Source organism: Mercenaria mercenaria, chromosome 9 (assembly GCF_021730395.1).
Source record: "Mercenaria mercenaria strain notata chromosome 9, MADL_Memer_1, whole genome shotgun sequence".
Taxonomy (NCBI): Eukaryota; Metazoa; Mollusca; class Bivalvia; order Venerida; family Veneridae; genus Mercenaria; species Mercenaria mercenaria.
The window spans coordinates 55,143,704-55,157,300 of NC_069369.1; the positions used below are offsets into that span (position 1 = coordinate 55,143,704).

The window sequence follows — 13,597 nt, forward strand, 5'->3', positions numbered from 1 at the left end:
CAAGTTATGTCTATTTGACAAAATAAACCCACGAAGACCGAGGAAGTTATGGTAAATAGCAAGTTCTCTTCCATTAACACTATATATGTGTAAATGCATTTAATTAAGCTGCGTGTGTGCATACAATAACGAATAATTCAATTAATGAGCAAGTTAATAAAAAAATGATTGAACGCTATTTGATAAAGCATTTCAATTTGTCGCCATTACATCCATTTTACGGAAGGAGAACAATAAGCTATTGTTATTAGACAGTATTCACAAAAAACCTAGTTGACAATGTTGGTATCTTACTGATCAGACGGTTTATGATAAAAATAATACATTCTACCTTAATTTACGTAATATATCAAAGTGTCGTCACTTCTTATCTGTATTACACTAACACAGAAAGCAAAGTAACAGTAAATGAGCCGCGCCATGAGAAAACCAACATAGTGGGTTTGCGACCAGCATGGATCCAGACCAGCCTGCGCATCCGCGCAGTATGGTCAGGATCCATGCTGTTCGCTTTCAAAGTCTATTGCCATTAGAGAAACTGTTAGCGAATAGCATAGGTCCTGACCAGACTGCGCGGATGCGCAGGCTGGTCTGGATCCATGCTGGTCGCAAAGCCACTATGTTGATTTTCTCATGGCACGGCTCAAATGAAAAATGCAGTTCTTGTGATGAATGCACTTTCCTGCTTAGAAAATTGCTTTTCTGGCCTAGATCTATGATGAATTGGATGGTTATAATCGATTTGCGAAACAGTGTGTTGAACAATCTATAGCATAATAAATACTTACTAGATATGTATGAAGAAATGATGATAAATCTTGTATTTAAAACAATATGTTCCCTTTTATAGTCGATATTTATATATATATCCAGCATAAATGTTCACAATGATTTAATTAATATTATACAACTGATAAAACTCCATTATTTCATATACACACTTTATAATAATTTACATCCAATTATTTGAACTGCATAGTACTGCCTTTAGCAAAAGTATGTTCCCTTTCTGGTATGTTGATCTGCTAATATTAGAAAACATTGTTGCAAACAGAATGTAACATTAAAACTCAATACGAAATCTTGTTTCATACCGTACTGTATAGTTCAGTACACCGCTCGTACTTCTATCGACTTTTATTTGTAGGACACAAGAGAATAATTTCCTTCAAATGCAATGCTATCGGCGTTGGATTTCGTTCAATTAGTATAATAAATATACTAGGTATAACATTTTACACTCTGTTTACATTTACTTTATAAAACGTCGATACTTAAATATACTAAATCTAATGGAAGTTTATTTAATATATCAATATAAAATATGGCTGCTGGAAGCTGTTTGTAAAGTTTCGCTATGATCTTGCTAGACAACACTTATAATACACGTTATTTTTATATATCTTCGTATATTTTGCTTTATATGCATATTAAAAGCATAATTTATGGTATCTATTGTTTCTTAAAAGTTACAGTTACTTTAAGCAATGAAGAATTCTGAAATATTGTATGCATTTCAAATTTAATAAGATCTATAACATTTGTGCAAAGATTTAAAGTGAATATATAGTACAAGGAAATGCATCCTGCTTCATTAAGAAAGTTTAACATTCAATTTGTTCACTTGTTCCAAGTGGTATCAGTATTATGAAACGGACAGATGTAGCGAAAGACTTAAAGGGCAATGAAAGCCTGAAAGTAAGTTCATTTTATGTGAAAGCTGACTACCAGTCGTATTTAGAAAACGAAAATAAACGTTATCTTCTTAAAGGAATTTACAATTTAACGTACTAGGTGGGTGTTTCTGGCTGTAATAAGTGTGGATATAAGGATTAAATGCTATTTTTATGAATATAGACGAGAATAGACCATATAAGGACTTCTTGTCAATCAGCTAAAATTAGCTAGACAAAGTGCGATTCGTGTATTAGAAGGAAGTTTCAATATGGTTTATACACGTCTAAACGCACAAATCTCGTTGTTAATTTTGAATCAAACCGTCATTTAATTTACCTCACACATTCAATAATTTATGTCACAAATAAAATCTATAAGAATATTCGTTAGAACGTAGAATACAACTACCTTTTTGTAGAATCGGTTTGACAGTCTTTAAATATGTTCTCGCTGTTAATTTTGAATCAAACAGTCATTTAATTTACCTCCCACATTCAATAATTTATGTCACAAATAAAATCTATAAGTATATTCGTTAGAACGTAGAATACAACTACCTTTTTGTAGAATCGGTTTGACAGTCTTTAAATATGTTCTCGCTGTTAATTTTGAATCAAACAGTCATTTAATTTACCTCCCACATTCAATAATTTATGTCACAAATAAAATCTATAAGTATATTCGTTAGAACGTAGAATACAACTACCTTTTTGTAGAATCGGTTTGACAGAGTCTTTAAATATGTTCTCGCTGTTAATTTAGAATCAAACCGTCATTTAATTTACCTCCCACATTCAATAATTTATGTCACAAATAAAATCTATAAGAATATTCGTTAGAACGTAGAATACAACTAACTTTTGTAGAATCGGTTTGACAGAGTCTTTAAATATGTTCTCGCTGTTAATTTAGAATCAAACCGTCATTTAATTTACCTCCACATCAATAATTTATGTCACAATAAAATCTATAAGAATATCGTTAGACGTAGAATACCAACACCTTTTGTAGAACCGGTTTGACAGGTCCTTTAAATAGTTTCTCGCTGTAATTTAGAATCAAACCGCATTAATGTACCTCCCGCATTCAATAATTTTATGTCACAAATAAAATCTATAGTATATTCGTTAGAACGTAGAATACAACTACCTTTTTGTAGAATCGGTTTGACAGATCTTTAAATATGTTTCCGCTGTAATTTTGAATCAAACCGTCATTTAATTTACTCCACATTCAATAATTTATGTCACAATAAAATCTATAAGTAATATTCGTATAGAACGTAGAATACAACTAACTATTTGAGAATCGTTTGACAGAGTCTTTAAATATGTTCTCGCTGTTAATTTTGAATCAAACCGTCATTTAATTTACCTCCAATCAAAATTTATGTCACAATAAAATCTATAAGAATATTCGTATGAACTTTAGATACACAACTACTTTGTAGAATCGGTTTGACAGAGTCTTTAAATAGTTCTCGCTGTTAATTTTGAATCAAACCGTCATTTAATTTACCTCACATTCAATAATTTATGTCACAAATAAATCTATAAGAATATTCGTTAGAACGTAGAATACTACTAACTTTTGTAAATCGGTTTTTGACAAGTCTTTAATATTTTCGCTGTTAATTTGAATCAAACCGTCATTAATTTACGTCCCACATTCAATAATTTATGTCACAAATAAAATCTAAAGAATATTCGTTAGAACGTAGAATCAACTACCTTTTTGTAGAATCGGTTGTACAGAGTTCTTTAAATATGTTTCGCTGTTAATTTAGAATCAAACCGTCATTAATTTACCTCACACATTCAATAATTTATGTCACAAATAAAATCTATAGAATATTCGTTAGAACGTAGAATACAACTAACTTTTGTAGAATCGGTTTAACAGAGTCTTTAATATGTTTCTCGCTGTTAATATTAAGATAAACGTCATTTAATTTACCCACATTCCAATAATTTATGTCACAAATAAAATACTAAGAATATTCGTTAGAATTAGAAAACAACTAATTTTGTAGAATCGGTTGACAGAGTCTTAAATATGTTCTCGCTGTTAATTTAGAATCAAACCGTCATTTAATTTACCTCCCACATTCAATAATTTATGTCACAAATAAAATCTATAAGTATATTCGTTAGAACGTAGAATACAACTAACTTTTGTAGAATCGGTTTAACAGAGTCTTTAAATATTAGGTTATGAAATATGCAACACCAACACGTTCTTCTGTACCGACGTAAGCGAAACTCTACACTGACTTCACTCAACTAATTCAAATGGGTGATATTCTATTGCTTTTGATGCTTGACTGTCCACGCTCGATTTCAACGTATATGTTTCCTGAACACACATATCATTATCATTATTATCATAATACCAGATTTATAAAGCGCCCTTTTCATGATCAATTTCACGTTCAAAGGCGCTTTACATAGTTCAAATGCAGCCACACAGGGCGCATAATTCATCCTCTACTAGTACAGACACAGAGCGATCTGACCAGAGGGACAGAGTGAGACAAAGCCCCAACGACAGGGAGATCAGAAATCAGATACAGTCTTGTCCGGCTAACATAGCCTAGCTCGTTGCGAATAGACAGCCTGGTTCTTTAACGTGCCCAGTGTATAGCACTGATACACGCAAGGATTGCCTGGGTTCCTGACCAGTACACCTCTAGTTGGGTGGGAAACACTGAAAAGGTTTCTGAAAATTCCCGAGTAGCCGCCGGGGATCCCCCGACCTCAGGATTGGAAGGCCAGTGTGCACACCACTGCGCTATCCGTCCACCCATACATATAGTAATTTTAATCAGTTGATATTTTCAAAGGTATGATAAACAGAATATAGAGTGGCAGAATCAAGGCAAGACAAAGACTACTTAATAACCTTAATGTTCGTTTCCCCATAAGATGATAGATTATGGCTCTTCCCATAAGATGATAGGTTAAGGCTCTTCCCATATGATGATAGGTTATGACTCTTAACGAGGTTAAGTGGAATAGGTCTAGATACTTTATTTGTGCCTTCTCGGTATTTAGCAAAATAGTCTACAGAAAAATAATCACAGAAGATTGTGAGTGTAAGCGCATAAATTGTACGCTATCGTTTACAGAGAAGGTAATGCTATTGGACTGCCGTAAAACGTCTTACTTGCACTCTGCCTCATGTAGTTCTGGGACGTCTGTGTATGAAAAGAATTGGAACCATTGCCTTACCCTTGCATGATCGTAAGAGGCGACTAGTAGGGTGTTAACACTTGGTTTTGCAGAAACTCTGTGATTCCAGCAGGTGTGCAAATTTTGATTCCATACCTCATGTTTTTATTTCGATGTAAATGAGACGTGGAAGCAAAATTTGTAGTCCTGTTTGGCGCCATATAACCTATACCGTGTTGGTGCGCCGTAAAACCCAAATAAATAAATAAATAATACTTGCACTCTGTTTTGTTATGAATCTGTATAACACCAATGCTAGGCCTCAGTCAAATTTCACGCCAAAAAAAATTACGTAATTGCTTAGCTAAGTATGTCATTTCATATGCTTGTTTATGCCCTTTATGCGGCTTTAGTGTTGACTTTTTCATCTATATCAGAACTGCATATGACTATTATATAGATCAAAACACAGCAATTCTAAATTTTACAGAAAAAAAGTATAGAAATAAGAAAAATATATTTAAGCAAAATGACTGAAATAAGTACTGCAGACAAATACTACTAACCATAGTGTAACATTGTTATAGAAAAGAAAATCCACATTAAATAACAATAACGTTAGCAATACCATGATTTTAAAATAACAGCCTTAACTAAGTAATTACTTAAGTTTTTTTTCGTGAAATTGGGGCCAAAAAGCTACTTTGTTTGGACTTCTGCGACTTCCATTTACACATAAAGTAAGGAATTCTGATGCTTGCAAATGTCATTAAGCTTATCCAAGACGCGTTAGAATGAAACACTTCAGCACTGGAGTGAAATTAAATCCACTGGGAATAACATAACATATTTAACGATATGTAGTGTAATAGAAGGTTAAAGTGTGGTTCAGTAATTTGTTTAAAGAAGAGAAAATACAATAAACGCAGTTTTGCCTTAAGTATGGCAGAACTAGCTGACACTAAACATTCCAAACATTTCCAGTTGATCAGTATTAATTTTTCAATTGGAAGTTTTAGGACCTTCTGAAACTTTCAGGTGGTAATAATTAATTATGTTATTTAAACAGAGCTAAATAGTTATAACAAACAATAACACAGTGGTGTTTATTGTTTCCCAATGCAGACTTACCAATTTTCTTACGTAAATAAGATAAAGGTGTCGTTATTATTTGAGACTAAAATATAATTATTCAAGGAAATGAGGGGAATTATTTTATAACTGGCGTACACACGTACATACGTTCAAACGTGCCTAGTCGAAAAACATTGTCTCCTAGGAATTGGGCAATATGGAAATGAAGAACTTTCCGGATGAAAAATATTAAAGAAAATAGAAGTGATCTATCAGCTGGTTAACATTTCCCCATTAGAGGATTGGTAAACAATATTAGGCCCAGCTAATGTTTGTTCAGCCGTCACTGGCTCGATTGTAACTATCAGGGAAACGAAGACTTAAATCTGTGTTGCTCATGTACTCTATATACGTATATTCGTTACTCCGAAAAAGCAATACTTCAGATGATTGTGACAGTCCTTGTTTTCTATATAGGACAGCAAACCGTTTTAACTATATTACTTTGGGAGCAATATAAATGAAGACTGAGTAGAATTACCTTGTTTTCTTAATCATTACACATGAAAGAAGACAATTTTATTATCAAAAGATGGGAGGTATCGAGATGTTTCGTGTTCAATTTCCAGTTAAAGAACGTTTAATAAGATGTCCTTAAGACACTAGGTACATTTTATGCATCCTCGCATGGCATACTTATGTTTTTTGACAACATAGAAAGTGATGTCAGACGATCTTCAGCCTTTCCAAGAAGTACTGAGGCTCAACTTCAAAAGAACGTCTTCATTTTATTGATCTTCACCCAGCGATCACGCGGAGAGTGCAATATTTTGAAAAGAATGTGTGTGCTTTTTCATCTTTATTCCAATAGGGAGTTAATTTTGGTCCTTTCTTACGATTTAAAAGCACGACAAGCTAGCTTTTCATCTATGAAAATGTTTTGCATGCGTTATACATTGAAGGTGCAGAGCCCAGAGTTGGCAATATCTTTAAAAGGGTACATGGATATTGTTTGAGCCTCGTCAAATTGTTCTTAAAGAGTTGCTGACATTTCAGTTATAATTTTAAAAAGAATGTTGATTTTACGGAAGCGTAAAAGGGCCATCACTCGCTATTACATTTTGGTACGTAAAGGATATAAAATCGCAATTATGACATGCATTTATTCCTTTCTTACAAACATAGTGATAAAATAAAAAAAAAGTGTGATAAAAAACTCTTGTCATCAGTTTAACAATTTATTGCAAATCGTCTGGCTGATAACGTCAACCGCAAAATCTATCAGAGCATGGAATACAACCGAGCAAAATACAACAGACTCAGTTTAATCAAGTCTGGTCATGAAAAGATATGGAAAGTGCAACACCCTCATGTTCACGTTCCCTGGAACCAGCTAAAGCGGAATTCTATTACTCTGATATTGAATGGTCCCAATCACTCAGAAAATATAACAACACATCGATGTTCATCAGTTTTCTTTCCACCCCGTCAAACGATATATTATCAGGAACAGGATTTCAATACACTGAAACACGTATTTCGTGTAAACATATTTATCATCAAAACAAATTTGGTTTATTTCAAATACTCCTCTGTAAAAATGCTTCGCGTTCTGTCAGCGTGCAAATTTGAATTGAAAGAATATTGATGTAATATGGACTCATCTGCATGTGGTTTTAGGTTTCAAATGAAAACAAAAAATGAAATATTAGAACTTCCTGCCAGTTGTATGTTTACATGCGACAGTTTGAGTTACGATACATTATCGCAATTCAACGTTTGTTTCAATTCCATGATCAAAAAATAAAGAAACTTTGAGAAGGATAGGTGGCTTTCAAACAAATGAAGCGAATTCATGACACATACTGCTTTTCCTATAATTATTTCTAGCTGTTGCGTTTTCCTGTGTATTATAATGAAAATAAGTCTGATTCATAGTCAACAAACATCTGCATCATAAATAGTTATACAGAAAACACCAAATAGCTTTCTGAATAAGTGTTTGCTTTATGTTAAAAGTGCAACACAATTTTCTCCTGCATAATATTATCATTTAATACGATTGTTATCTATTTACGTTTGCATTATCAGAGACAGGGAAGAACTGTGTTTGAAAGTACATAACAAGAACCACACATACGTGTTATTTCGGTAGCATATGATACTAATGTAGTAAACTCATGATGCCTTTCGGCAATTTCCGTGTGATTACGATTTCACATAAGGCAATTCGGTATTCTTCGGACGTAACTATAGCTCAATGCCCACGTGGCTTTCCGTAGTAAACGGAAAATGCCGAGAAAGCTTATGGAGAATACGTAATTTGCAGATTGCCTCTACAGGTCCGCGACATTAACCCTAACCCTGTTAAATACGTATAATGAACTTGTCCATCTTTCAATTTGGACAGTACCATTCATTGTTAAAAGGGGTGCTTACCAAAAAGATACTGTCTGAATGGCGAACAGTGCAGATCATGATCAGACTGCAGTGATGTGCAGGCTGATCATGATCTACACTGGTCGCAAAAGCAGAATCAATCGTGTCCAGATGATAAGGGTTAAACAAATTTTAAGACGGAGTGTAACACAATTTAATGTAAAACCTATCTGTGGCAGTCGTGATTATTTTTAGGACAGATATGCTTCATCTTGCAGCATTTCGATTATTACGTCAAGCGCTTGATATATATTCTCTTCAGCTTTAAAGTCTGAGGTCTATTTTGAGACACACATAGGAAATAATCTAAATAGAAACTTCTGAATTTTCTTCAGGAATAATAAAACTGACAGCTGCACTATTCCCGATTGAATTCCTAACAGATCACAACAACGTCATAAACTTGGAAGGCAATTATCTGAAGTTTACGAAGATTATTAAACCATTTATATCTAGCATTTTTTCTTCTGTGACAGTATGTCTGTAGTTATACCATGGAATCGAATACAGTGCTTGCATTCTAAGACGAATTGTTGCTGGAACGAATGTATTAATAAAATAAAGAGATCGTGTTTACGTAGCAAGCTCTCTTTCATTCACAAGTGCAGGTGAAATACATAACAATTAATGTAACAAAATGTGCACATTTATAAAGAATAGTTTAACACAATGTTCAAACAGATATTCTAACACGATCCGCAGCAGTTGCTATATAAACATATAGCGCAATCGCCTATACATGAATCTACGATAAAATATAGCTCTTCCATTCCACCCTACGATTGTAACACGACCGTGAGATTCTACTCTGCTTCTGTTATATACCGACTAAATACTCGACTTTTTCAGTGCTATGTAGTAGTTATAAAAAATAATCAAATTTTCTGAAACAAACAATTTCTAACTGATGAATTTATTTGTTTATATTTTTACCGTAAGAAAATGTTTCAGCCCGGAAAGTTTCAACTTCAACACCAGTGCATCTATGTCTGGTCGTGTGTTTACAATTTCTGCGTTGTAGGCACCACAAATGTCAACTAGATTCTACTTTGACAGTGAATAAATTATAATTCATGTTCCAGTCTTCCAGACTCAAGTGTTAACGTGTTTATACAAACTCCAACGCAGTGATCTCCCGTGCCGCAATGTTCTGGCGTGTATGTTTCAGTGCCATCATGTAGGTGACGTGCACTATTTTTAAAAACTGCATATATAAACCTTGAATGAAGTATTTACTTCAGATTTCTATATCCGACCTTAGATGTTATTGAAAATAACATTTTTACAGCAGTAACTACTTAATACTTTAATTAAAATTTGCTGAATATCGGAAAATTCCGTTTTTATGTAACGCTTCCCATTCGTGGGGAGGTTTTTATAATAGCATATGGATATGGTCAGCCGAATGCCATATCGAATGTCATATCGAGCGAAAATGTAGTGCAGTAAAATGCGAAGAATTTGCGTGGTTAGAATCGAAATAATAAATATGTTCCAATAATTTTATCGGTTAATAAAATATGGGATACACACTCGTGATTTGATTATTACGCATCCGAACTCCTGCCCATATTTTATTAACTGATAAAATATAGGCACATATTTATTATTTCTTAATCAAAGGTTTCGCAACCATCTGTGTACAGTGTATGACTCCCGCTTTTACGTAAAGTAGAGACGGTGCAGTAGATATAGTTTATTTCTTGCACAAAGTCAAAGTTCGAAATGGCAAACGCTCTGGATTTTTTAATTTTATTTTGTGAAAAGATGCCTATTTCAGAAAATACATGTTTTATGACATATGTGTTTTCCTGCATAGATAATTGCTTTCTGGCCTAATGTATTGGTGTATTTGATAAAAACAGTCAAATCTGCTATCTACAACAGAATAAATTCCTACTGGATTTGTAAGAGGACTGGTAAAAATATTCTCAATAATTTACCCACTATTACACATCTCAGGCAACTCCATTACTTCGTATCACAATTATATCCCATTAAACGCAACTAAAAGGGTAGTGCTTTTATCTTAGCTATGTTATCCTCAGGTTATTTATCGTATGGTGATCTCTTAGTTTAATGACTTCAAGAAATTGTTGCGAAGAGAATTTAACATTAAAATCGATACGAATCTCGTTTCATAAAGTACTGTATATTAAATCATATTTCTGTAGGAACAGTCTATATCTTTTATCAAGTTAAAACATCAGTATCGGAAGTCGTGCAATTAAAGACTGTTTACAATAACTCTGTAAATTAATTAAAAATGTGAGTTACTTGAATACACTCCAATAGAACTACGTTCCGACGTAAGTCATGTCTCAACGATATCATGTGACATATCTCAACGATATCGTTGCGGTGTCGCTCCGTATGACCTTGTTGATTCATTTAATATTATGTGCAAGTTTGTGAAAATCCATTATGTGATGGGTGAATGCGAAACCCATGCAACTGTTGTAAAATAGTTATTTTGCTCTTATACATTATAGAAGACTTGTTTCATAAAAGCCACTTGTAAAATATTTGATTTTACGAATGATTAATCATTTCCTTGAAGTTTCAATTATAAACAGGTGCGCGTGGCACTTGCTTGAGTTCAAGGTTGTGTTTCCATGCAATGAATATAATTATTGTTAATTTTACAAGGAAAACATGAACAAACGAACAATATTTGTAGACCGACGGGCAAATTACATTCTCACACTATAAAGGCGCAAAATTTTTGTGTTTTGTTTTGAGTGAACGCTGCATATTATATACAGTTACTATCTGGAGGTTATGTAGACAAACTAAAATCTATTTGATTATTTCTGTTTTGCATTTCAAAACATGGAACATTTCTGAATACGACGGGAGCGCTGTAGCATAGGTGATCGTATACTGAACAATTTTATTTGCTTGATAGTATGCTCTCTTGTATTGACAATCGGCGATTTCGGTGCGATTTCACATTTTCATCCATCATTTCGGCCTTTTTTGCCACAAATGTAACTCATGAAAGCAAAATTTTCCCTATCAAACGGAGAATGTCGAAATCACGTACCGTTACGGAGGAAATTTAAACGAACCACCAGTCCACTATATTGACTGTATTAAGCTAAGGCTTGATCCTACCTCAAAATATTAAAAACAAATTTAAAACATATAGAAGCCGAATATATATAAAATCTACATTTGGCAGCTAATACCATCATAGAAACACTTGTATGAGTTCGATTGATATGTCATTCTCTTGATTTATTTTCTCGTCTATCGTAAAATCAAGCATTATTTTATAAACGCATGTTGAATGATCTAAATGTAAATTTCTAAAGATTCTTCAACAATAATAAAAACAGACAACTCCATTCCCTGTTGAGTCATAAATATGCAAGACTTGGGGGAATTATTTCAAGGGAATATTTTGAACAATGTTATTCATCCAAAAATATTTACGACATATTTTGCGCATCAATTTGGTATTCATGCTAAATTGCGAATTGCGACGACTATAAATCTATATACCAGTTCTGTGATGCAAGCTACCGTCCGCGATTTTATACCCTAGTATTAGTAAAATCATATTGCCTTTATTTAAAGTTTACAACATACAGTATATGCATCATAATGATCATAAGACTTATTTACAAACCTAAAACAGTTTTTACTCCATCCGCTTTTATAGAAGTAAATGTACTGAAATTATTGTACAAATTTAGGAATGACTGGCGATTTGCAGTAAGGAAAAGTTTGAAGTGTCCTAATTCATTTTATATGTTAGTATTCATAGCGATAACCTACGTTTGTTAAAATAATTCAGGACAATAATTGAAATTAATGAATCATATTGAAGTACGGCTAGTTTTGCGATAACTTGTTTTGGATTCTAAAACACTTGATGGCGTGTGCATTAACAAAGGGAAATAATCAATTACATAAAAACATTTTACAGTATTTCAGAGAAAATAAATTCCTGTTTTGTGATAAATGTGCTTTTCTGCTTAGAAAATTGCGTTCTGGCTTAATGATGTACTGAAAATTTACAACTGTGTACAAATTTACAATTGACAGATAAATTCTCGCTGGATATGTGTAAGATATCGGTAACAAAAGTTTTCCTTTTATAGTCAAAACGTAATACAATTATCATTTAGCCGTAATATTCTCAATACTTCACCCACAGCAATAACTTCATTATTTTGTACACACCAAAAATAAGATTTCATAACCTAGTATTAGTAAAATCATACTACTTTTATTTAAAGTGTACACCATACAGGGTATGCACCATAAGCCGACCTGTATAGTAGACGAAATTGTTGCAAAGATAATTCAGTAAGAACGTTTGGTTCACACCGCATTGTATTGTGCAATTCATCACACGTATTTACATTTACTTTGTAGGAAATGACAACATTTTTCCTTTCAACAGCTTGTATTGACTTTTAGAACATATGTGTTATATATCAGATAGATAATACACAAGATATGAAATATAATAGTTAGATTGTATTTTCTCTGCAAAATGCCAGTTATGAACATAAAATAAAATCTGAAAATTAGAAGACTAGAAAGTTATATTATTAAGAAGTAAAAGGTAATGTAGAGTCTCTGAAAGCATTGAGATTCCCTATATCTTCTATATAAAACTGACTTTTTTCAAAGAGCTAGCAAACATAGCTAGACCCATTTCAGAGAACAAATCCTTTCCTCATTTTAAAGAGTTATGATAAAACTGATATAAAATGAAGAGAAAAGTAGGGGTCATGTATCGTCTAAGAGAGATTTCTCTGGTCACATTACTGTAAACTGACATCAAAATCACACTTCTGTGACCCGGAAGTACTACTCATACTAAAATTGAGCGTGACTTCACCGAATACAACCTGCTCTCCCACGTTTCCTACCAAAATGTCAACAATACATCCACAGTGAAATTTAAACAAAAACTAGCCTCAATTTAGACCTCTGTTAAGCGAAAAATTACTATTCAAATACTTGACAGCCATTACGCGACTAGACCAGATGGCTCACACGCTGGTTCCTTTTAGTTTAGTTAGGCCGGGAGATAACACGAAAACAAAAGCTATACGCGTGCGTTATAAAGAAACTCTAGTATAAAACCCATTCGAAAGAAAATGTATAATATAATTACGTACTGCTGACCAGTCATTTTGCTTTAATCATTTCTATACTTATGTATAACGCGTTAACGCGCTGTTTAAAATCAATAAATATATAGCTTTGAGTAGACG

At 33.2% G+C, this 13,597-nt stretch overlaps 1 protein-coding gene across 10 annotated transcripts in view; it reads right to left on the reverse strand.

Moving 5' to 3' along the window:
* The window catches only part of LOC123547155 (Kv channel-interacting protein 4-like), a 548,972-nt gene that overhangs the window by 301,434 nt on the left and 233,941 nt on the right, over positions 1-13,597 (reverse strand). Inside the window, exon 1 of one of the 10 annotated variants that reach the window (XM_053551423.1) lies at positions 789-1,026. The exons of the other annotated variants lie outside the window; for them this stretch is intronic. Within the exon in view, the coding sequence (XP_053407398.1) occupies positions 789-876 (88 nt within the window). The 5' untranslated portion in view covers positions 877-1,026. Of the gene's footprint in view, positions 1-788; positions 1,027-13,597 lie in introns of those variants that run through there. 10 annotated transcript variants of the gene reach the window in all.